The 22,183-nt window shown below is 45.4% G+C and overlaps 1 protein-coding gene across 5 annotated transcripts in view; it reads left to right on the top strand.

The window, feature by feature from the left end:
- TERT (telomerase reverse transcriptase) overlaps positions 1 to 22,183 on the top strand; it is a 138,230-nt gene that overhangs the window by 93,375 nt on the left and 22,672 nt on the right. For 3 of the 5 annotated variants that reach the window (XM_084621794.1, XM_084621795.1, XM_084621793.1), the window contains one exon: positions 5,817 to 5,954. In XM_084621794.1, coding sequence (XP_084477920.1) covers positions 5,817 to 5,954 — 138 coding nt within the window. Of the gene's footprint in view, positions 1 to 5,816; positions 5,955 to 7,759; positions 9,097 to 22,183 lie in introns of those variants that run through there. The other 2 variants (XM_084621797.1, XM_084621796.1) reach the window with 2 other exon arrangements.

Genomic DNA, 22,183 nt, shown 5'->3' with positions numbered 1-22,183 from the left:
TCCTTCATTTTCTTACTTGGTTGCTTCTCCCCTCATTTACTCTCTGGTGAAGTCCCTTCGAGCACATTCCTTGGTCACCGCTCTCCCCTCTGTGGATGAGCTCATACACTCTCATAACTTCTTATTGATGACCCCCTCCTCTGCTGCTCCTCTTGGAGCCTCAAGCAGAAGCTTCCATTTCCTCCCATTTCTGTTACTGTATGTTCAGCCACTAACTCAAATCCAACATATTAAAAATGAAATTTCTTGTCCTACTCCTACCATAAAAACCCTCTCCTTTTCCTTCCTTTATTATTATTATTATTATTATTATTGTATTATTATTATTATTATCCTTCCCACCATCTTTCTGGTCATCCAGGCTTACAACCTTTGTTTTTTTCTTCTCACTTCCTTTTCCATTCAGACTGTAAATCCTGCTGTTACTAATTCTTTTCTCATATTGTGAAATTCTGTCCCTTCACCTCCATCCGCATTCCCAAAACCTTGGTCCATGCTTTGGTCATCTCTTGCCTTGGCTACTGTACCTTCTCCTTCCTGGCCTCCCAAAATCTCACCTTGTGTCTCCTCAAGTCCTTTTGACAGGATGCAGTCGAAAGCACTTTTTACCCTTCTCTGCAGCTATTTTATTTTCCCTCCTTTAGTCCCTTCATTGGTTTCCCAAGAATTATTTCACGAGAATAAATATTAAATTCAGACTTCTTATTCAGGGCTGCATGGTACTGCTTCTACTGAAATCTTATATTCTGTTCTTACCTTCTCGTTATTTACACAAATGTGTTGCCATTCAATGCTCTTTAATGTTGTTTTTGTCTTCTCCTTTCCATAAACATCTGTGCACCTTTTCTTATGCAGCCCCCTATGCCTGGAACATCCTCATGTTCCTTTCTTCAGATCCCACCCCCATTAGCTTTCTGTTGTTGACTGCTACTCTGGATATCATTCTACTTTGCCTAAATTTAAATATATTTAATCTGCATATTTTAAAAGATGTGTATATATAGGAAGTAAGACTGCATATATAACAAGCAGCATATCTCCTGATCAGGACCTTTGTTGTTCCTCATAGAATCATAGAATCATAGAATATCAGGGTTGGAAGGGACCCCAGAAGGTCATCTAGTCCAACCCCCTGCTCAAAGCAGGACCAATTCCCAGTTAAATCATCCCAGCCAGGGCTTTGTCAAGCCTGACCTTAAAAACCTCTAAGGAAGGAGATTCTACCACCTCCCTAGGTAACGCATTCCAGTGTTTCACCACCCTCTTAGTGAAAAAGTTTTTCCTAATATCCAATCTAAACCTCCCCCACTGCAACTTGAGACCATTACTCCTCGTTCTGTCATCTGCTACCATTGAGAACAGTCTAGAGCCATCCTCTTTGGAACCCCCTTTCAGGTAGTTGAAAGCAGCTATCAAATCCCCCCTCATTCTTCTCTTCTGCAGGCTAAACAATCCCAGCTCCCTCAGCCTCTCCTCATAACTCATGTGTTCCAGTCCCCTAATCATTTTTGTTGCCCTTCGCTGGACTCTCTCCAATTTATCCACATCCTTCTTGAAGTGTGGGGCCCAAAACTGGACACAGTACTCCAGATGAGGCCTCACCAATGTCGAATAGAGGGGAACGATCATGTCCCTCGATCTGCTCGCTATGCCCCTACTTATACATCCCAAAATGCCATTGGCCTTCTTGGCAACAAGGGCACACTGCTGACTCATATCCAGCTTCTCGTCCACTGTCACCCCTAGGTCCTTTTCTGCAGAACTGCTGCCTAGCCATTCGGTCCCTAGTCTGTAGCTGTGCATTGGGTTCTTCCGTCCTAAGTGCAGGACCCTGCACTTATCCTTATTGAACCTCATCAGATTCCTTTTGGCCCAATCTTCCAATTGGTCTAGGTCCTTCTGTATCCTATCCCTCCCCTCCAGCGTATCTACCACTCCTCCCAGTTTAGTATCATCCGCAAATTTGCTGAGAGTGCAATCCACACCATCCTCCAGATCATTTATGAAGATATTGAATAAAACCGGCCCCAGGACCGACCCTTGGGGCACTCCACTTGATACCGGCTGCCAACTAGACATGGAGCCATTGATCACTACCCGTTGAGCCCGACAATTTAGCCAGCTTTCTACCCACCTTATAGTGCATTCATCCAGCCCATACTTCCTTAACTTGCTGACAAGAATACTATGGGAGACCGTGTCAAAAGCTTTGCTAAAGTCAAGAAACAATACATCCACTGCTTTCCCTTCATCCACAGAACCAGTAATCTCATCATAAAAGGCGATTAGATTAGTCAGGCATGACCTTCCCTTGGTGAATCCATGCTGGCTGTTCCTGATCACTTTCCTCTCATGCAAGTGCTTCAGGATTGATTCTTTGAGGACCTGCTCCATGATTTTTCCAGGGACTGAGGTGAGGCTGACTGGCCTGTAGTTCCCAGGATCTTCCTTCTTCCCTTTTTTAAAGATTGGCACTACATTAGCCTTTTTCCAGTCATCCGGGACTTCCCCGGTTCGCCACGAGTTTTCAAAGATAATGGCCAGTGGCTCTGCAATCACAGCCGCCAATTCCTTCAGCACTCTCGGATGCAACTCGTCCGGCCCCATGGACTTGTGCACGTCCAGCTTTTCTAAATAGTCCCTAACCGCCTCTATCTCCACAGAGGGCTGGCCATCTCTTCCGCATTTTGTGATGCCCAGCGCAGCAGTCTGGGAGCTGACCTTGTTAGTGAAAACAGAGGCAAAAAAAGCATTGAGTACATTAGCTTTTTCCACATCCTCTGTCACTAGGTTGCCTCCCTCATTCAGTAAGGGGCCCACACATTCCTTGGCTTTCTTCTTGTTGCCAACATACCTGAAGAAACCCTTCTTGTTACTCTTGACATCTCTGGCTAGCTGCAGCTCCAGGTGCGATTTGGCCCTCCTGATAACATTCCTACATGCCCGAGCAATATTTTTATACTCTTCCCTGGTCATATGTCCAACCTTCCACTTCTTGTAAGCTTCTTTTTTATGTTTAAGATCCGCTAGGATTTCACCATTAAGCCAAGTTGGTCGCCTGCCATATTTACTATTCTTTCGACTCATCGGGATGGTTTGTCCCTGTAACCTCAACAGGGATTCCTTGAAATACAGCCAGCTCTTCTGGACTCCTTTCCCCTTCAAGTTAGTCCCCCAGGGGATCCTGGCCATCCGTTCCCTGAGGGAGTCGAAGTCTGCTTTCCTGAAGTCCAGGGTCCGTATCCTGCTGCTTACCTTTGTTCCCTGCGTCAGGATCCTGAACTCAACCAACTCATGGTCACTGCCTCCCAGATTCCCATCCACTTTTGCTTCCCCCACTAATTCTACCCGGTTTGTGAGCAGCAGGTCAAGAAAAGCACCCCCCCTAGTTGGCTCCTCTAGCACTTGCGCCAGGAAATTGTCCCCTACGCTTTCCAAAAACTTCCTGGATTGTCTATGCACCGCTGTATTGCTCTCCCAGCAGATATCAGGAAAATTAAAGTCACCCATGAGAATCAGGGCATGCGATCTAGTAGCTTCCGTGAGCTGCCGGAAGAAAGCCTCATCCACCTCATCCCCCTGGTCCGGTGGTCTATAGCAGACTCCCACCACTACATCACTCTTGTTGCACACACTTCTAAACTTAATCCAGAGACACTCAGGTTTTTCTGCAGTTTCGTACCGGAGCTCTGAGCAGTCATACTGCTGCCTTACATACAGTGCTACTCCCCCACCTTTTCTGCCCTGCCTGTCCTTCCTGAACAGTTTATAACCATCCATGACAGTACTCCAGTCATATGAGTTATCCCACCAAGTCTCTGTTATTCCGATCACGTCATAGTTCCTTGACATCACCAGGACCTCCAGTTCTCCCTGCTTGTTTCCAAGGCTTTGTGCATTTGTATATAAGCACTTGAGATAACCTGTTGATCGCCCCTCATTGCCAGTATGAGGCAGGAGCCCTCCCCTCACAGACATTCCTGCCTGTGCTTCCTCCCGGTATCCCGCTTTCCCACTTACCTCAGGGCTTTGGTCTCCTTCCCCCGGTGAACCTAGTTTAAAGCCCTCCTCACTAGGTTAGCCAGCCTGCTGGCAAAGATGCTCTTCCCTCTCTTCGTAAGATGGAGCCCGTCTCTACCCAGCACTCCTCCTTCATGGAACACCATCCCATGGTCAAAGAAACCAAAGCCTTCTCTCCGACACCATCTGCGTAGCCATTCGTTGACTTCCACGATTCGACGCTCCCTACCTAGGCCTTTTCCTTCCACGGGGAGGATGGACGAGAACACCACTTGCGCCTCCAACTCCTTCATTCTTCTTCCTAGAGCCACATAGTCCGCAGTGATCCGCTCAAGGTCATTCTTGGCAGTATCATTGGTGCCCACGTGGAGAAGCAGGAAGGGGTAGCGATCCGAGGGCTTGATGAGTCTCGGCAGTCTCTCCGTCACATCACGAATCTTAGCCCCTGGCAAGCAGCAGACTTCTCGGTTTTCCCGGTCAGGGCGGCAGATAGATGACTCAGTCCCCCGGAGGAGAGAGTCCCCGACCACCACCACCCTCCAGTACCTCATTTTGTGTGTGGTATAGGTCTGACATTTTTTTAAACTTTCTATAAAATAAGGGCTATACACATCTGTAGTACTGTAGAAATAATATACACAAGAAATTGTGCAAAGAAGAAAAATACAAGAGTAAATTAAATTCAGAAACTAATTATAGAGAGATTCTATAACCTATTACTGACTTTTTCATACATTCCTCCTTTGTCTTGAAGTAGTTCTTAATCTGAATTTTTCAAATTAATGAACACTTTACCAACATATCTTTTGCTCTAATTTACTGTGTTTCTGTGGCCTATAGAAGACAGAGTGATTCTTGAAACCTGCGTGACATTTTTTCTAGTCAATCCAATAATAGTAACCTACAGTCTTTTTTCTATTTAGTAAAAGAGTTGACACTTTCATTTTTCATAAATTATTTCTTTACGTGTTCATTTTAACCAAGTTTTATTTTCTGCTAATTGTCCTCATATAACATCACAACATAATCACACACAATGGGTGAAAGATTCCGTGTTGTGCTTCTAAGTGGTGGAGCATAGAATTTGCAGTCCAAGGCCAAGGGGGATAAAACGTCTTTTAGACACCTTTGCACCTTCTTGATTCTGGGCTGCTAGCCTGCTTAGATAGTGTATGTAAGTTATAGAAACCTCCCTGGACTGTCCTGTCTGTGATAGCAGTGTGTGCTGTGATACTCCCCTACCACAGCCCTCCCGCCCCCATGCCAGAACTCGTGAGAAGGTCCTTGGAAGACAGCCTTACAGCTGTCTTCTGCAGAGTCTGTACCAGAGGAATTCTCTCCGAGATAGTTCGGAAGGAAGAAGATTCCATTTTGGTCCTTTTACCTGGCATAAAAGATGTGGAGTAGGGATGAGAATCACACCCAATGTGTTAATTTTTTAAACTTTCACTTACTAAAGATGCAGATTTTTTATTTGTTTTTTAATCTCTCCCATCCCCACCAGTCAGAGCTTTTATTTATGAGTTATGGAGAGGGAAATTATCTTGTGGTTAACTAGTTCCCAGTTTTGCTGTACTCTTCCTATGTGACTTGGGACAAATCACTGAATGTCTCTGTGCCTCAGTTCCTCATCTGAAAAATGAGGGCACAACTTCCTTGCTCTCATGGGTTTTGTAAGAAAAAATCCATTCAAGTTTGAAGTGCTTATATATTCAGGTGATTGGAGGGAGAGGGATTTGCTGCACATCCTTGAATGCTAATCAGCTTTTGGTAAAACTGTGTTTGTTTCATTTCAGGGATTGCTTTAGGCACCAAGGGTGCTTCTGGGCTATTTCCTTCTGAAGCAGCAGAATGGCTTTGCTATCATGCTTTCATTATCAAACTGACAAACCACAAAGTTGTCTACAAGTGCCTTCTTAGGTCCCTAAAAATATGTAAGTACAGAGTAATGTTGAAAGTGAAACTTTTGAAATATAGATAACGTATTCAAATCTGCTTATGCACATGTAAACAAAAATGGCATAATTTTTCACCATTGCCTGCAGCCCTGCTCTAGTTAAAGAATTGTCATTTCTATTATGTGATACTTATTGAAAGTTTATGTAAATTAATTCTTTAACTTATATTAGCCAAATATGGGTATAGAAATTCTCTGCCTATTAAATGAGCTGAGATTTAAATGCTCTGATTACTACCCCAAAAATACATAACAGATGCTTAAAATATCCTCCAAGAACATAAACTCTTGGCATTGAAATTGGGAACCACTAGTTTTAACAGAAAATCATCATTGCGCCATTTATATTGTATATACTCAGCATGATTGCCATTGTCAAGGTTCTAGAGCTCTTCCATTCAGTTTTATTTTACTTATTTTCTTTTTTTTTTTTTGCTTTTGTTTTAAACTTTGTAATGTTTTAAATACAAGCATGTTCAGAAGTGCACAAGATCTGTTCAGGTATAGAACCCAGGACCCTAATATAATAGGATCAAGGCACATCCATTTCCGACAATCTTTCAGAAAAAACATGGCAAATTAGATGCTTCTGTAACCTACACTAACACATTGTGGCTCTGTCACACTGTAGCAGATAGACCACTGCAAGAAAGATAGGATATGAAGCAAACCTTAATTTAAACAACTGCTTAACTGTTTACACATACCACCTTTCTTAGGCTATGTCTACACTACAAAATTAGGTTGAATTTATAGAAGTCAGTTTTGTAGAAAGCGTTTTTATACAGTCGATTGTGTGTGTCCCCGCACAAATGCTCTAAGTGCATTTAGTCGGCGGAGTGCGTCCACACTACCGAGGCAACCATCGACTTCCGGAGCATTGCACTGTGAGTAGCTATCCCAGTTCCCACAGTCTCCACCGCCCATTTGGATTCTGGGTAGAAATCCCAATGCCTGATGGGGCAAAAACATTGTCGCGGGTTGTTCTGGGTACCTATTGTCAGGCCCCCCTTCCCTCCCTCCCTCCATGAAAGCAACGGCAGACAATCGTTTCACGCCTTTTTTCCTGGGTTACCTGTGCAGGCGCCATACCATGGCAAGCATGGATCCCGCTCAGCTTACCATCACCGTATGTCTGCTGGGTGCTGGAAGACGCGATACTGCATTGCTACACAGCAGCAAGTCATTGCCTTTTGGCAGCAGACTGTGCAATACGACTGGTAGCCATTGTCACCGTACTCCAGGGTGCTCTTTTAGCCGACCTCGGTGAGGTCAGTCAGGGGCGTCTGGGCAAACATGGGAGTGCATCAGCCAGGTCATTTTCCTTTTAAGTTTCGTCTCATGGCGATTTAGTCCTGCCGGCAGTCCTGCACCGTCTTCTAATGAGCAGCCAGGAGATGACGATGGCTGGCAGTCGTACTGCACCGTCTGCTGCCAGCAAGATGTATAAAGATAGATGAAGTGGATCAAAACAAGAAATAGACCAGATTTGTTTTGTATTCGTTTTCTCCCCCCTTCCTCCCTCCCTCCGTGAAATCAACGGCCTGCTAAACCCAGGGTTTTGAGTTCTATCCTTGAGGGGGCCATTCTGTTTCTCCTTGATGCAAAGGCACCCCCTTTGTTGATTTTAATTCCCTGTAAGCCAACCCTGTAAACCATGTTGTCAGTCGCCCCTCCCTCCGTCAGGGCAACGGCAGACAATCGTTTTGCACCTTTTTTCAGTGCAGACGCTATAGCACCGCAGCAATTATGAGCACTCTAAACACCGTGCCCATTATCCAGCAGGATCTGCAGGACTATAACCTTCAAGGAAAGTGAAACCAGGCGAGGAGGAGGCAACTGCAGCGCGATGACGAGAGTGATGAGGACATGGACAGAGACTTCTCACAAAGTACGGGCCCCTGCAGCGTGCACATAGTGGTGGAACACCGATTCTGGGCCCAGGAAACAAGCACAGAGTGGTGGGACTGCATAATGTTGCAGGTCTGGGACGATTCCCAGTGGCTGCAAAACTTTCGCATGCGTAAGGGCACTTTCATGGAACTTTGTGACTTGCTTTCTCCTGCCCTGAAGCACAAGAATACCAAGATGAGAGCAGCCCTCACAGTTGAGAAGCGAGTGGCGAAAGCCGTGTGGAAGCTTGCAATGCTAGACAGCTACTGGTCAGTCGGGAATCAATTTGGAGTGGGCAGATCTACTGTGGGGGCTGCTGTGATGCAAGTAGCCAGTGCTATCACTGAGCTTCTGATATCAAGGGTAGTGACTCTGGGAAATGTGCAGGTCGTAGTGGATGGCTTTGCTGCAGTGGGATTCCCTAACTGTGGTGGGGCTATAGACGGAACCCATATCCCTATCTTGGCACTGGAGCACCAAGCCGGCGAGTACATAAACCGCAAGGGGTACTTTTCAATGGTGCTACAAGCACTGGTGGATCACAAGGGACGTTTCACCAACATCAGCGTGGGATGGCCGGGAAAGGTACATGAAGCTCGCATCTTCAGGAACTCTGGTCTGTTTCAAAAGCTGCAGCAAGGGACTTACTTTCCAGACCAGAAAATAACCGTTGGGGATGTTGAAATGCCTATGTGTATCCTTGGGGACCCAGCCTACCCCTTAATGCCATGGCTCATGAAGCCGTACACAGGCAGCCTGGACAGTAGTCAGGAGTTGTTCAACTATAGGCTGAGCAAGTGCAGAATGGTGGAAGAATGTGCATTTGGGCATTTAAAAGCGCGCTGGCGCAGTTTACAGGCTCGGTTAGACCTCAGCTAAACCAATATTCCCATTGTTATTACTGCTTTTGTGCACTTCACAATATCTGTGAGAGTAAGGGGGAGACGTTTATGGCAGGGTGGGAGGATGAGGCAAATTGCCTGGCTGCTGATTATGCGCGGCCAGATACCAGGGCCATTAGAAGAGTACAGGAGGGCGCGGTGCGCATCAGAGAAGCTTTGAAAACCAGTTTCAGGAATGGCCAGGCTATGGTGTGAAAGTTCTGTTTGTTTCTCCTTGATGGAAACCCCCTCCCGGGTTCACTCTACTTTCCTGTAAGCTAAGGACCCTCCCCTCCCCCCTTCAATCACCACTTGCAGAGGCAATAAAGTCATTGTTGCTTCACATTCATGCATTCTCTATTTATTCATCACACAAATAGGGGGATAACTGCCAAGGTAGCCCAGGAGGGGTGGTGGAGGAGGGAAGCACCAGGTGGGATGGTGGAGGAGGGAAGGACAAGGCCACACAGCACTTTAAAACTTATTGAATGCCAGCCTTCTGTTGCTTGGGCAATCCTCTGGGGTGGAGTGGCTGGGTGGCCAGAGGCCCCCGCACCGCGTTCTTGGGCGTCTGGGTGAGGAGGCTATGGAACTTGGGGAGGAGGGCGATTGGTTACACAGGGGCTGTAGCGGCGGTCTGTGCTCCTGCTGCCTTTCCTGCAGCTCAACCATACTCTGGAGCATATGATTTTGATCCTCCAGCAGCCTGAGCATTGACTCCTGCCTTCTTTCAGCAAGCTGACGCCACCTACCATCTTCAGTCTGCCACCTCTCCTCGCGGTCATATTGTGTTTTTCTGCACTCTGAGATTGTCTGCCTCCACGTATTTTGCTGTGCTCTGTCAGTGTGGGAGGACAGCATGAAGTCAGAGAACATTTCATCACGAGTGCGTTTTTTTCACCTTCTAATCTTTGCTAGCCTCTGGGAAGGAGAAACATATGCAGCTGGTGGAGGGGGGGAAAAAGGGAGAGTGGTATTTAAAAAGACACATTTTATAGAACAATAGGTACACTCTTTCACGGTAAACCTTGCTGTTAACATTACATAGCACATGTGCTTTCAATACAAGGTTGTATTTTGCCTCTTACTGAGGGTATGCCGGTTTGGTGTGAGAAATCACTCACGCAGGGCTGGGCAACAGATTTCAGCTTGCAGGCAGCCATGGTAAGCCACAGTCTTTTGGCTTCTTTAACCTTCATAACATGTGGGAATGGTTTCAAACAGCAGCGCCCTCATTTCCTATACGAAGTAGCCGTTGGGTTGGCTATTAAAAATGGGTTGGCAATTTAAAAGGAGGGGCTGTGGTTTCCGGGTTCACGTGCAGCAGAAACTCAGCTTACCCCCCCCACACACACACACCCAATTCTCTGGGGTGATGTCTTCACCCCTCCCTGCACCACGTGGCTAACAGTGGAGAAGATTTCTGTTCAGCCACAGGCAAACAGCCCAGCAGGAATGGGCACCTCTGAATGTCCGCTTACTAAAACCACCCTATTTCAACCAGATGACCATAAATGATATCACTCACCTGAGGGTAACACAGAGAGGTAAAGAACGGATGTTATTTGAATGCCAGCAAACACCGGGACCATACGCTGCAATGCTTTGTTCCGCAATGATTCCTGACTACGTGCTACTGGCCTGGCGTGGTAAAGTATCCTACCATGGAGGACGGAATAAGGCTCCCCCCACCCAGAAACCTTTTGCAAAGGTTTTGGGAGTACATCCAGGAGAGCTTTATGGAGATGTCCCTGGAGGATTTCTGCTCCATCCCCAGACAAGTTAACAGACTTTTCCAGTAGCTGTACTGGCCGTGAATGCCAGGGCAAATTAATCATTAAACACACTTGCTTTTAAACCATGAATAATATTTACAAAGGTACACTCACCAGAGGTCCCCTCTCCGCCTTCAGGGTCTGGGAGCCTGCCTTGGGTGGGTTCAGGGGTACTGGGTCCAGGTCCAGGGTGATAAACAGATCCTGGATATTGTGGAAACCGGTTTGTCCGCTTCCTTGCTCTGAGCTATCTGCAACCTCCTCATAATCATCATCTTCTTTGCCCCCAAAACCCGCTTACGTGATGCCTCCCCCTCCTTGGATGGAGTCAAAGCACAGGGTTCGGGTAGTGGTGGCTGCACCCCCCTAGAATGGCATGCAGCTCATCATAGAAGCGGCATGTCTTGGGTTCTGAAGCGGAGCGGCCGTTTTCCTCTCTGGTTTTTTGGTAGGCTTGCCTGAGCTCCTTAATTTTCACGCAGCACTGCTGCGGGTCCCTGTTATAGCCTCTGTCCTTCATGCCACTGGAGATTTTTTTCAAATATTTTGGCGTTTCGTCTTTTCGAACGCAGTTCTGCCAGCACGGATTCGTCTCCCCATGCAGCGATCAGATCCTGTACCTCCCGTTCGGTCCAGGCTGGAGCTCTTTGGTGATTCTGGGACTCCTGAGCTGGTGACCTGTACAGGTGAGCTCGCCACGCTGGCCAAACAGGAAAGGAGATTCAAAAGTCCGCGGGCCTTTTCCTGTATACCTGGCCAGTGCATCTGAGTTGAAAGCGCTGTCCAGAGTGGTTAAAACTGAGCACTCCGGGATAGCTCGCGGAGGCCAATACCGTCAAATTGCATCCACAGTACCCCAAATTCGACCCGGCAAGGCCGATTTCAGCGCTAATCCCCTCATTGGGTGTGGAGTAAAGAAATCGATTTTAAGAGCCCTTTAAGTCGGGGGGAAAAGGGCTTAGTCATGTGGATGGGTGCAGGGTTAAATCAAGATAACGCTGCTAAATTCGACCTAAACTTGTTGTGTAGACTAGGCCTCAGGGTTCTTTTAATTTTGATTGCTTAACTAAAGAAAAGGACTACAGAGTTAAATTTATTTTTGTAGAATTTGATTAAATATCCTTTGACAGCAACTAATAGTATAGGATATGTGATACAGCAGGGCCAGAGGGCAGCAAGAGAGTGATAGATGGGAGAGACATAAGCCCCAGGATGATCAGAGCCTTATTCCCTGTGGACTGAGGAGACGTTACTACAAGTTAATTAGAGCACCTGGAGCCAATTAAGGCCTTGCCAGAGACCTAATAGAAACCCCTGCTTCAGTCAGACAAGGAGGCGGAAAGGAGACCTGACTGTAGTTTGGAGGAGTACTGTTGTTAACCAGAGGATCATAGTACCAGGAAAGGCAGAGCAGAGGGACTCCCCAGGCACAGAGCACTGGGGGAAACCCTGCCCTAGGCGGGAGAGGACAGGAAGCCCTTGAAGCTGAAGGAGCTGGGACCCCAAGTAGGGGACAGGCCCGGGTCTGTTCCTGCTGTCCTTCTCTCTCCCACCAGGGCATGAGCGGAGCCCTCGATGCCCAAGAACAGGGGCAAGAAGTGCTGCCGTGACCTATCACATGAAGGGAAAGCACAAGACCCACCGTAATAGCACCAGCCATTTGCCACATGTGGTGTGAGGAGTGGGATTCCATACTGTGAACTTAATCCAGGGTGAGCCAAAACCATCCTGTCCCCAAAATGGAGGATGTGGTCAAGGCACTAGTACAAGCCACAGTAGCCCAACAGGAGGCTGCCCTAGTCCAAGCAGCTGCCCAACAGGAGGCGGTATGGCTGGAACAGGAGACCAATTGCCTGCTGATGAGCCAGGACTGCACCATGCTGCATGAAGTGGTGAACCAGGTGAAGGCCCTTGTGGAGCTGAGTCAGGACTGTACAGGTCAGCAACTGCCTGCAGAAAATGATGCGGGAGGATGATGTGGAGACATACCTCTTGGCTTTCGAGAGGGCAGCCTTGTGGGAGGACTGGACCGAAGATCAGTGGTCTGGCATCCTCACCCTGTTCCTGCCTGGGGAAGCCCAGGAGGCCTACTACGATATGGCCAGGGAGGCTGTGGCAGACTACCACAGCTGAAACTGGAGATCCTGGCCAGATCCAGATTAACGACAGCGTTGCAAGCCCAGAGGTTCCATGAGTGGTGGTATAGTGAGGACAAAGCACCATGGTTGCAACTGTTTGACCTAATTTGACCTGTTTGACCCGGAAGTAGCTGCACCCCGAGGCCCTCACTCAGCTCTGAGAAAATGATGGAGCTCCTGGTGCTGGACCGGTATATGAGGGGGCTACCCTCAGGCCTCTGAGCCTGGGTTGGCCAGAATGACCCTTCCAACTATAATGAGTTAGTCACCCTCATAGAGAGACAGCTGGCAGCTTGTGAAGTGTTCCAGACCTCAGTAGATGAGGCACAATGGACCAGGAAGCCAGTCCCAACCCCGAGGCCCCAGACTATCAATACTGCCAATACACAGGAATTTTGGGAAGGACCAAGCCTATGACCCGCTATATGCATATGTGAGGGAGGAGATAGTGGAGGTAAACGGTGTGCCCACAGAGGGGAAATCCAAAGGCCTAGGGCCATGCTAGATGGTCAAATGCAATCTGTTGCACTGTTGTAGCCCAGATACGGGGGGGAAATGATAGAGCAGCTCTTAGTAACACGGAAGCACACAAGGGCAATGTTAGAGTTAGCTCACAGCCATTTATTTGAGGACATCTAGGAATAGATAAGACCCAGGATAGAGTCCTAAGGAAGTTTTACTGTCTGGGAGTACAGGCGGAAGTCCAGCGCTATTGTGCTTCTTGCCCAGAATGCCAGTTGCACAGCTCCCGACCTCATTTACAGGCCCCTTGGTGCCCTTGCTTGTTATTGAAGTCCCTCTCAAAAGGATAGCCATGGACCTAGTGGGTCCACTAGAAAGATCGGCCCGGGGCCATCAAGGCAAACTCATCATCCTTGACTATGCCACATGATACCCAGAAGCCGTTCCCCTAAGAAGCTCCATGGCCAAGGCAATAGCAAAACAACTGCTCTAGGTTTTTGCTAGAGTGGGCAGCCCTAAGGAGATCCTGACCAACAAAGGGATTCCCTTCATGTCAAAATTAATGAGGGACTTATGTACCTTACTCAGCATCCAGGCCTTGCATACCTCAATCTGTCATCCTCGAACAAATGGCCTCATCCTCAAACAAGCAATTTAATTGTACCCTCAAAAGCATGATCCAGAAGGTGGTGGCACAGGACTGAAAAGACTGGGATACTCTTCTACCGTACTTGATGTTTGCGTTATGGGAGGTCCCCCAGACGTCTACTGGATTCTCACCCTTTAAGCTACTATACAGAGGCCACTCACGCAGCATATTGGATATTGCCAAGGAGGACTGGGAAGAACAGTCCAACCCAGGGAAGAATGTCATTGAGCACGTGGCACAGATGAGAGAGCGAATAGCCCGAGTGACCCCCCATAGTATGAGAACATTTAGAAAACGCACAGAGTCCCAGTGGACCTATTACAACTGCCAAGCAAAAGCATGGAGATTTCAGCTGGGAGAATGGGTGCTGGTAGGGCCATATGAGATAGTGGAAGCCATTGGGGAGATGGAGTATAAGGTAAAGAAACCAAGACCGCCAAAGGCCAGAGCAAGTCTACCATGTTAACTGACTGAAACCCTGGCGTGACTGGGAGACATGCCTGGTCACCCAGGGAGCTCCAGCCCAGACAGATGGCCCACAAGGGCAGGTGAGAATATCCCCTGAACTAACCCTGGAACAATGGACAGAGATCATTGACATGATCCAGCAGAACCAAGACGTGTTTCCCCTGCAGCTATGATGTACGACAACAGTCCAACACCATATCATCACCTGCCCTGGAGCAAGGGTAACAATAAAGCCATACCAAGTACCGGAGGACAAAAGAGAAGAAATTAGGATGGAGGTGAGGAGGTTTTGTAATGAATTCTGGAAGTTGAACAAAATATCCCAATTCGATGCCTACCCAATACCATGCTGTCAAGGTTCCTTCCTCACTCTGAACTCTAGGGTACAGATGTGGGGACCTGCATGAAAACCTCCTAAGCTTACTTTTACCAGCTTAGGTTAAAACTTCCCCAAGGTACAAATTATTTTACCCTTTTCCCTTGGATTTCCACTGCCACCACCAAACTTTATCTGGTTTCCTGAGAAAACGTAGTTTGGACACATCTTTCCCCCCAAAATCCTCCCAACCCTTGCACCCCACTTCCTGGGGAAGGTTTGGTAAAAATCCTCACCAATTTGCATAGGTGACCACAGACCCAAACCCTTGGATCTGAGAACAATGAAAAAGCATTCAGTTTTCTTACAAGAAGACTTTTAATAAAAGTAAAAAAGGAATCACCTCTGTAAAATCAGGATGGTAGATACCTTACAGGGTAATTAGATTCAAAACATAGAGAATCCCTCTAGGCAGAACCTTAAGTTACAAAAAAGACACACAGACAGGAATATTCATTCTATTCAGCACAACTATTTTCTCAGCCATTTAAAGAAATCATAATCTAACACATACCTAGCTAAATTACTTACTAAGTTCTAAGACTCCATTCCTGTTCTGTCCCCGGCAAAAGCATCATACAGGCGGACACAGACCCTTTGTTTTTCTTCCTCCTCCCAGCTTTTGAAAGTATCTTGTCTCCTCATTGGTCATTTTGGTCAGGTGCCAGTGAGGTTACCTTTAGCTTCTTAACCCTTTACAGGTGAGAGGATTTTTCCTCTGACCAGGAGGGATTTTAAAGGGGTTTACCCTTCTCTTTATATTTATGACACATGCATTGATGAGCTAGTTTATCAGTTAAGCAAGGCCTGATATCTGACCACACTGGACTTGACCAAAGGCTATTGGCAAATCCCCCTGGCCGAGGATGCCAAGGAGAAGACTGCCTTCTCTACGCCCAACAGCCTCTTCCAATATACTGTCCTCACTTTCAGGGGGCCCACAACATTCCAATGACTAATGGACAAATTACTACAACCCCACTCCAAGCATGCCGTTGCCTATTTAGACACCATAGTCATCCGTAGCCCTGACTGGGAGACGCACCTAGGAAAAGTAGAAGACGTGCTAGACGCCCTTAGGTTGGCCTCAGTGCCAACCCTCCCAATTGCACGGTAGGGTTTGCTCAGGCCAGATACCTTGGGAATGTAGTAGAAAGGGGCTTGGTGAAACCTCAATGGAACAAAGTAGAGGCAACACGGGATTGGCCCCAACTGGTCAGCAAAAAGCAAGTCAGAGCATTCCAAGGGATAGTGGGGGACCCACCATAATAGCACCGGCCATTTGCCACAGATATAAGAAGACAAAAATAGCATTGGAATATGATTTCGTATAAACTAGAAAATTAGTTGATATAACCATTCAGGTTTTTAGAATCAAATAACACAACTGGAATAGAAAATAACACTTATATTCAATCACTATCTTGAGAGGGTGACATTGTTTAGATTTTTGATTGAGTCTTTCAGAATAGATCTTCACTTGTGTCAGTTGGTTGTCTATTATGAGGTTGCTAACACAACAGAGGGAGAAAAACAATCGAAAACTAAAGCATAAGAAATGGTAAATTACTTACAGGCCAATTCACCAATGTCTCCTTCCTAATCGATCTATAATAGTCTACCTTTTTGACGTACTTCCCCACAAATTACAGCAGCCCCAAGGTCTGTCTAGTACTCCTATCAAACAAAGTTCACTATGTTTATGACAGACTGTATAGACTAAGTACAGTTCAAGAGGTTTGTACACTTGGTCTGTTTTATGTCTGTATGGACCTAGAACTTGAAAGGCTGCATGAAACCATTAACTATGGTAGATACATGTACAGTGTCATGCTTTCTTAGTTAACAACTGTCAGGGTTCCCTCCCCACTCTGAACTCTAGGGTACAGATGTGGGGACCCGCTTGAAAGATCTCCTAAGCTTATTTCTACCAGCTTAGGTTAAAACTTCCCCAAGGCACAAATTCTTGCCCTTGGACAGTACGCTACCACGTGATTTAACAAAGAATCAGGGAAAGGACCTCTTGGAGTTCCTATTCCCCAGAAATATCCCCCCAAGCCCTTACACCCCCTTTCCTGGGGAGGCGTGAGAATAATACCCTAACCAAATGGTTACGAGTGATCACAGACCCAAACCCCTGGGTCTTATGGCAATAGAGAAATCAGTCCGGTTCTTAAAAGAAAGATTTTATTAAAAAAAAAAAAAAAAAAGGTAAAAATCACCTCCTGTAAAATCAGGATGGAAAATAACTTTACAGGGTAAGAAAAGATTCAAAAACACAGCAGAACTTCTTCTAGGTTTAGTTTCAAAGTTACAAAAAACAGGAATAAACCTCCCTCCAGCAAAGGAAAAATTCACAAGCAAAACAAAAGATAATCTAACACACCTTGCCTGGCTTTTACTTACAATTTTTGTCATATGAAAGGCTTTTAGGATGTTTTATAGGAGAAGGAGTTTTCTGACCTGATGCTTCTCTGCTTCCCAAGAGAACACACACAACAAAGCCCCCCCCCCAGATTTGAAAGTGTCTTCTTTCCTCATTGCTGCTTTCAGTCAGGTGCCAACCAGGTTATTTGAGCTTCTTAACTCCTTACAGGTAAGGAGGAATTTTAGACTACCCTTAGCTGTATGGTTATGACAACAACAGTAACTTGTTCAGTTTCAAAGCTACTTTACAACAATCTTGTTTGGAGCCTATTACAAAACAAGGACACACACTGCAACTCTGTGACAATCTTTAAAGTATATACACAAGTATGTACACTTTCTTACTTATTGGGTACCCAGTTTCAGGAAATGGTCAACTGATTGATTTGGTTCGTCACACAAGAGAGAGTCTGTGTATTACTGTGACACTTTTGTGGGGTGTGCAGAAACATATGTCACTATCTTAACCCCCTGCCTCAGCTAGAGAGAGACTTGCTGGTGCTTAACTGTGTGTCGGTTCTCTGACACCCAGAGTCAGTTAGCTTCCAAACAAACTCCCCAGAACTTTGCCGGCCCTTACTTTGCCTTGCAGATTAACACTGGATGTTTCTCAGTCCCCAAACTCTCCAGAAGAGTCCAGAAGTGTAGTGTGCAGCCCCTGTTACTGGACACTCTCACTAATTATCAGGTCAGCTGCCCTCAAAGAGGCAGCGTACACACCACTGGAAGGTTACAGCTAGGATCAGGTCCTTTATAACAACACAGCACTGTATGGTGAAAACAAATATAAAGTTTATTAACAAAGAACAGAGATTCATCGATTCCAGTTTGTTGAGTAAGAATAATGGAAACAGAAATGGTTACAAATGAAACAAAAGTATAACAGGCTTTCTAGAGACTAAAACTCAACAGGCTACCTTCCTTTGCTTAAAACAGTCTCTCACCTGAACATTTTCTGCAAAGCTTGCAGGTTTGCAGTCAAACCAGGATGCACAAAGATCATGAATCACCCCCACTGCCAAGGGTGTTCCTGAGTGACATAGGTGCTGGTGCCATATTGAGTTCACATCCCTGTCAACCTGTTTTGCCTATTAACTTTACATGCAAATGTAGCTCCTGTTGTTTTTGACTCACAGTGCTTAATTTACATATGACAGAGAGACCTTCCATCCGGTCTGGAAGAAACCTGTTTCTCCCTTTGGCTACAGAGTTTAAAGCATAATATCAATAGGTATACATAATTCATCACATAGTGTTAATACATACATTTCACAATGATATTAATGACCAGTGTGTCACCAGCTTTCATTTGATATCTTACACAACATTATTTACAGATAAATACTATGAAAACAATGTGTTGGATGTAGCGAGTTTGTCAGGCCTGATAGAAGTTGCTGTTACAGAACACTGAACCCTTTGCCAGTTGGCTTTAATGGGTTCTTAGGGTCACAGTTATCATCAGTTCTTTGTTCAGCCTTCAGCTTTCAGCTCAGTTATTGTTCACAGCAGGAGTTGACACTGCAAACACAAGTGGAGCAAAGGACAAACACAATTATTGTCTTTTCCTGGTGAACTAGCAGGCAAACCAAATTGCTAGAAAATAGAGACAGAGCTAGGTACTTGATGTCACCAGGAGGACTCCCCGGTGAGTGGCCCAGGACATCAATCTTCTCCCTTCTAGGCGTCTTATGCTGTTTTATCCCCTTTCTGCTGGGTGGTCCAACTTGGTTCCTCTTCTAGGAGGTGCTGGCATAGACCAATCAGATGATGATCATATTTCTTCTGAAGATTCAAAAATGCCCAACCAAAATTAGTTGTCCTCTCTCACCATCCAGTCAGGGAACAAGGCATCACCTCTGAAGTTCTTGCAACTGGGGCTGGAATTTTCCAGTCTTTTTATGCAACACATCTTGTCAGACCAGCTTGTATAAGACAAATTAAGGCATAGGTGTTGGTACAATCATCTTCTGACATACCTTGGACACCACCTCCTGGTTTGCTCCAGTCAGCAACTTAACTCCACAAGTCACTTTGTGTGAGCCCCTCAGCAATGTATCCCTTGGTCAACTTTGTAGTTAGGCTTGCTCAAGTGGCAGTTCCTCTATCAACATTTGTATAAATTCGTATAATTTATACAAAGTCTGTCCATATTCTTTGATGCTCTTTAAACTTGTTTTAACATTCCTTTATACACTGCAAAATTACTTCAAGACTGTTCTCCAGTAGGCCAGAATAACTGTATAATTTTATTATTTCTCTTGTCCTTGTTTTAACAACAATGATGGGACTATGCTATGTATATTTTGAAACCTGCTAACAAGTTTTCTCCTATTTTTAGGCTTTTTCTGAGAAAGAGAAACCTGTTTGATTTGATTTGGTGTTTTGTCTGTGTGCCCTTTTTAACAGTCTAATTAAAGATAAAGCTACTGCCCCAGGTAGGGGTATGTTAATTATTGGGGATCTATCTAGTAACTGGGTGGGAGCACTCCCCCTCACAGATGGATCTGACGTGGGTCAGAGGAGCAATTGGAGAGGAGGTACTGTGATAAGAGAGCAAGGCAATTTGGAATCTCCTTCACCATAGCCTCAATTGTTCAGGTTCAGTCTTGGGGTCTCACAAGCAGCTGTGATGTCCCTCAAGAGGGAGAGTAAATGGGTTGCAGCCTTAAACCCAATCCCAGAGTGTTCTTAGGACCCATTAGGCAAGGCCTTTCTGGTGTAGCCTCGCTAGGTATATTGGGGAAAGAAGTCCTCTGGAGGTACGAGTATCCCACCCCTTCCCACAGATGGGGAATCACACCCAGCCTGTCCCTCTGGGTAACACTCAGGGCAGTGAGAGATGAGCTGCTTCTCATCCCACTGAGATAACATAGAGTGGGGTAAGGTCCCATTTTACAATACTCCTGTCCTAACCCCAGGCATTATTAATCAAATAATTACATTTCTGATTATTTCACTCTGGGCTCAAGTGTTCTTATAAACACAGTTTGATTTCAGTTCCTATTATTTGGTATCTCTTTCAGCACAGGTGATAGCATAAACATACTTGACTACAAATATTAGCCTTACTTCTTCACTTGGTCACTGAACGAAAATAAATCTATCTGAACTCAACCCCATTTCCCCCCTAACAGGATTGCCCTTGAGGGAAACTGTCAATAAAGTTTACAGTATTTTGCCCAAAGCTATATCACTTATAGTTGACTTCTGTTTTATACATATAACTTAATTTAATCAGAGTATCAGGTTCCATTAAGTTCCCTATTATCCAGAATAGTATCTGACACGTCATATAATATCTTAATGTTTGATATCAATTTTTTAAATTAATTTAATCACAGACAGGGAAAAAAGGAAATTTCTTCAGCAGTACCAACAGTGCATTCTTGTGAAAGGCAGCAGAAACATTGTTTCCTCAGAAGGTCTGAAGAAACCTTGCTGTTAGATCTTGAGTATTTTTCCCTCATCTCTCTGTCCTGTGTTTTCTCAGCTGCCTTGATGCCCAGGCAGTTCTCAAATAGTAATAACTCATAACTTTGGGGCCTTAGTTACTGCACCATATATAGAGGTTTATGACTCTGCTGCTGCTTCTGTGCTAAGACAGATGTTTCTTTATCTCAGGTGGCAGCATGTCATGCTTTTACATCCAGAGATCTTGGGTTCAGTCCCCATTTACCGCCGGTACAACAGTCATTTTTGTGTCCTGTTTGTAATCACTGAAGCGCAATCTGATCCAAAGCTAAGAATAGAAAAAGAATCCTGATACATAAGTATTTTTGAGACAGCTGGGCAACTCAATCGTAATGTGTGTGTTGTGTCTCCCTGTGTGGATTGGTCAACACAGAGGATAACATCATGCTTTCACCCTCATTCCTTTTGCAGAAGTAGAAGATGTTTGCACTGATTCTGAAAGTTGCTGATCACTTAGTTGAGGGTGTGTGTGATGGGTTCCCCAGGGTACAACCTGGAACTGGGGTACCTCTGAACTTTCTGTCTTACCAACCTTGGCTCCCTCTCGCACTGTGGTGCTGTGACAAGCTTCAAACCTCTCCGGGTACTGCACTTACACAGACATCCACAGGCAGAGATGCAGCCAGCTGCGTTACATGAATGCTTCTCCTAGCCACTCATAAACCAACGATGGAGAGGCTCCAGCCAATTCCCCAGAGCTCCCCAGCCTAGGACCCCAGAGCTGTACCATCTTACCCTGGTCAGAAACCTGACCAGTGTCTTTATTACCCCGTCCATCTTTCCCTCAATGTGGAGAGGACATGCACCAGCTCTTGTCCCTGAGCAGATTTCCCATGTACTTCAAGCAAAATCTACTGTTTTAGGTCAACTCTAAAACACATTTATTAACTAAAAAGAGAGAGATTTTAATTGATGATATGTAATAAGTGTACAGATCAAAGTTGGTTACCTAGGAAATGAAAGTAAGATTGCAATCTAAGTTATATAAACTAGATAGGATTTAAATCAGGCAGTGTTTCACCTTGATAGATGGGAGAGTTCCTAAATACACAAGATGAGATTCTCCTTTCCAGCCTGGGACTACCTCCCCAATTCAAAGTTTTTGTCCTCCAAATATATTTCCAGGTGTTGAGTTGTGGGGGCAGTGAGGCCAAGTGGTGACGTCACTTCCTCCTTTTATAGTTTCTTCCAGCTTGCTGGAAAGATCCTTTGCTATGACGTGAGTCAAACAGTCTCCATGTTCTACATGCTATCTCTGAGAGGTTTCCATTGTATATAGTTCCTGGGGTAGTCCTTTGTTATATGGATTCCCCTTAATAGAGGGCAAAAGTTGTCTTGCTTCTTCATTGTTGTACCTGAAAGGCTAGTTGTGGGTGTTTCCAACTTCACAACATAATTCAGTAACACACACACAGCAAAACTTCGTAAAGTCCCATAAAACAATAGCATATACAATCCAACAGGATATTAATATTCAACAGATGGAGACTTTTAAAATGATACCTTACAAGGCATACTTTGTACAAAACATATCATAATTATATCACCATGGTGAATATGGGGGTGCCAGAGTGTTGCTTTGGAGTGCAGAGTGTTACAGGGTGAAAAAAGGATATTTGTATAAAGTTAGCGTAAAGACCCTAGAGTATTTCTTGCAATGACT

This window comes from Lepidochelys olivacea, assembly GCF_965140295.1.
Source record: "Lepidochelys olivacea isolate rLepOli2 genome assembly, chromosome: 2".
NCBI classification, from domain to species: Eukaryota; Metazoa; Chordata; order Testudines; family Cheloniidae; genus Lepidochelys; species Lepidochelys olivacea.
The sequence above is the reverse complement of the archived record's forward strand: the minus strand, read 5'-3'. Positions and strand labels throughout refer to the sequence as shown.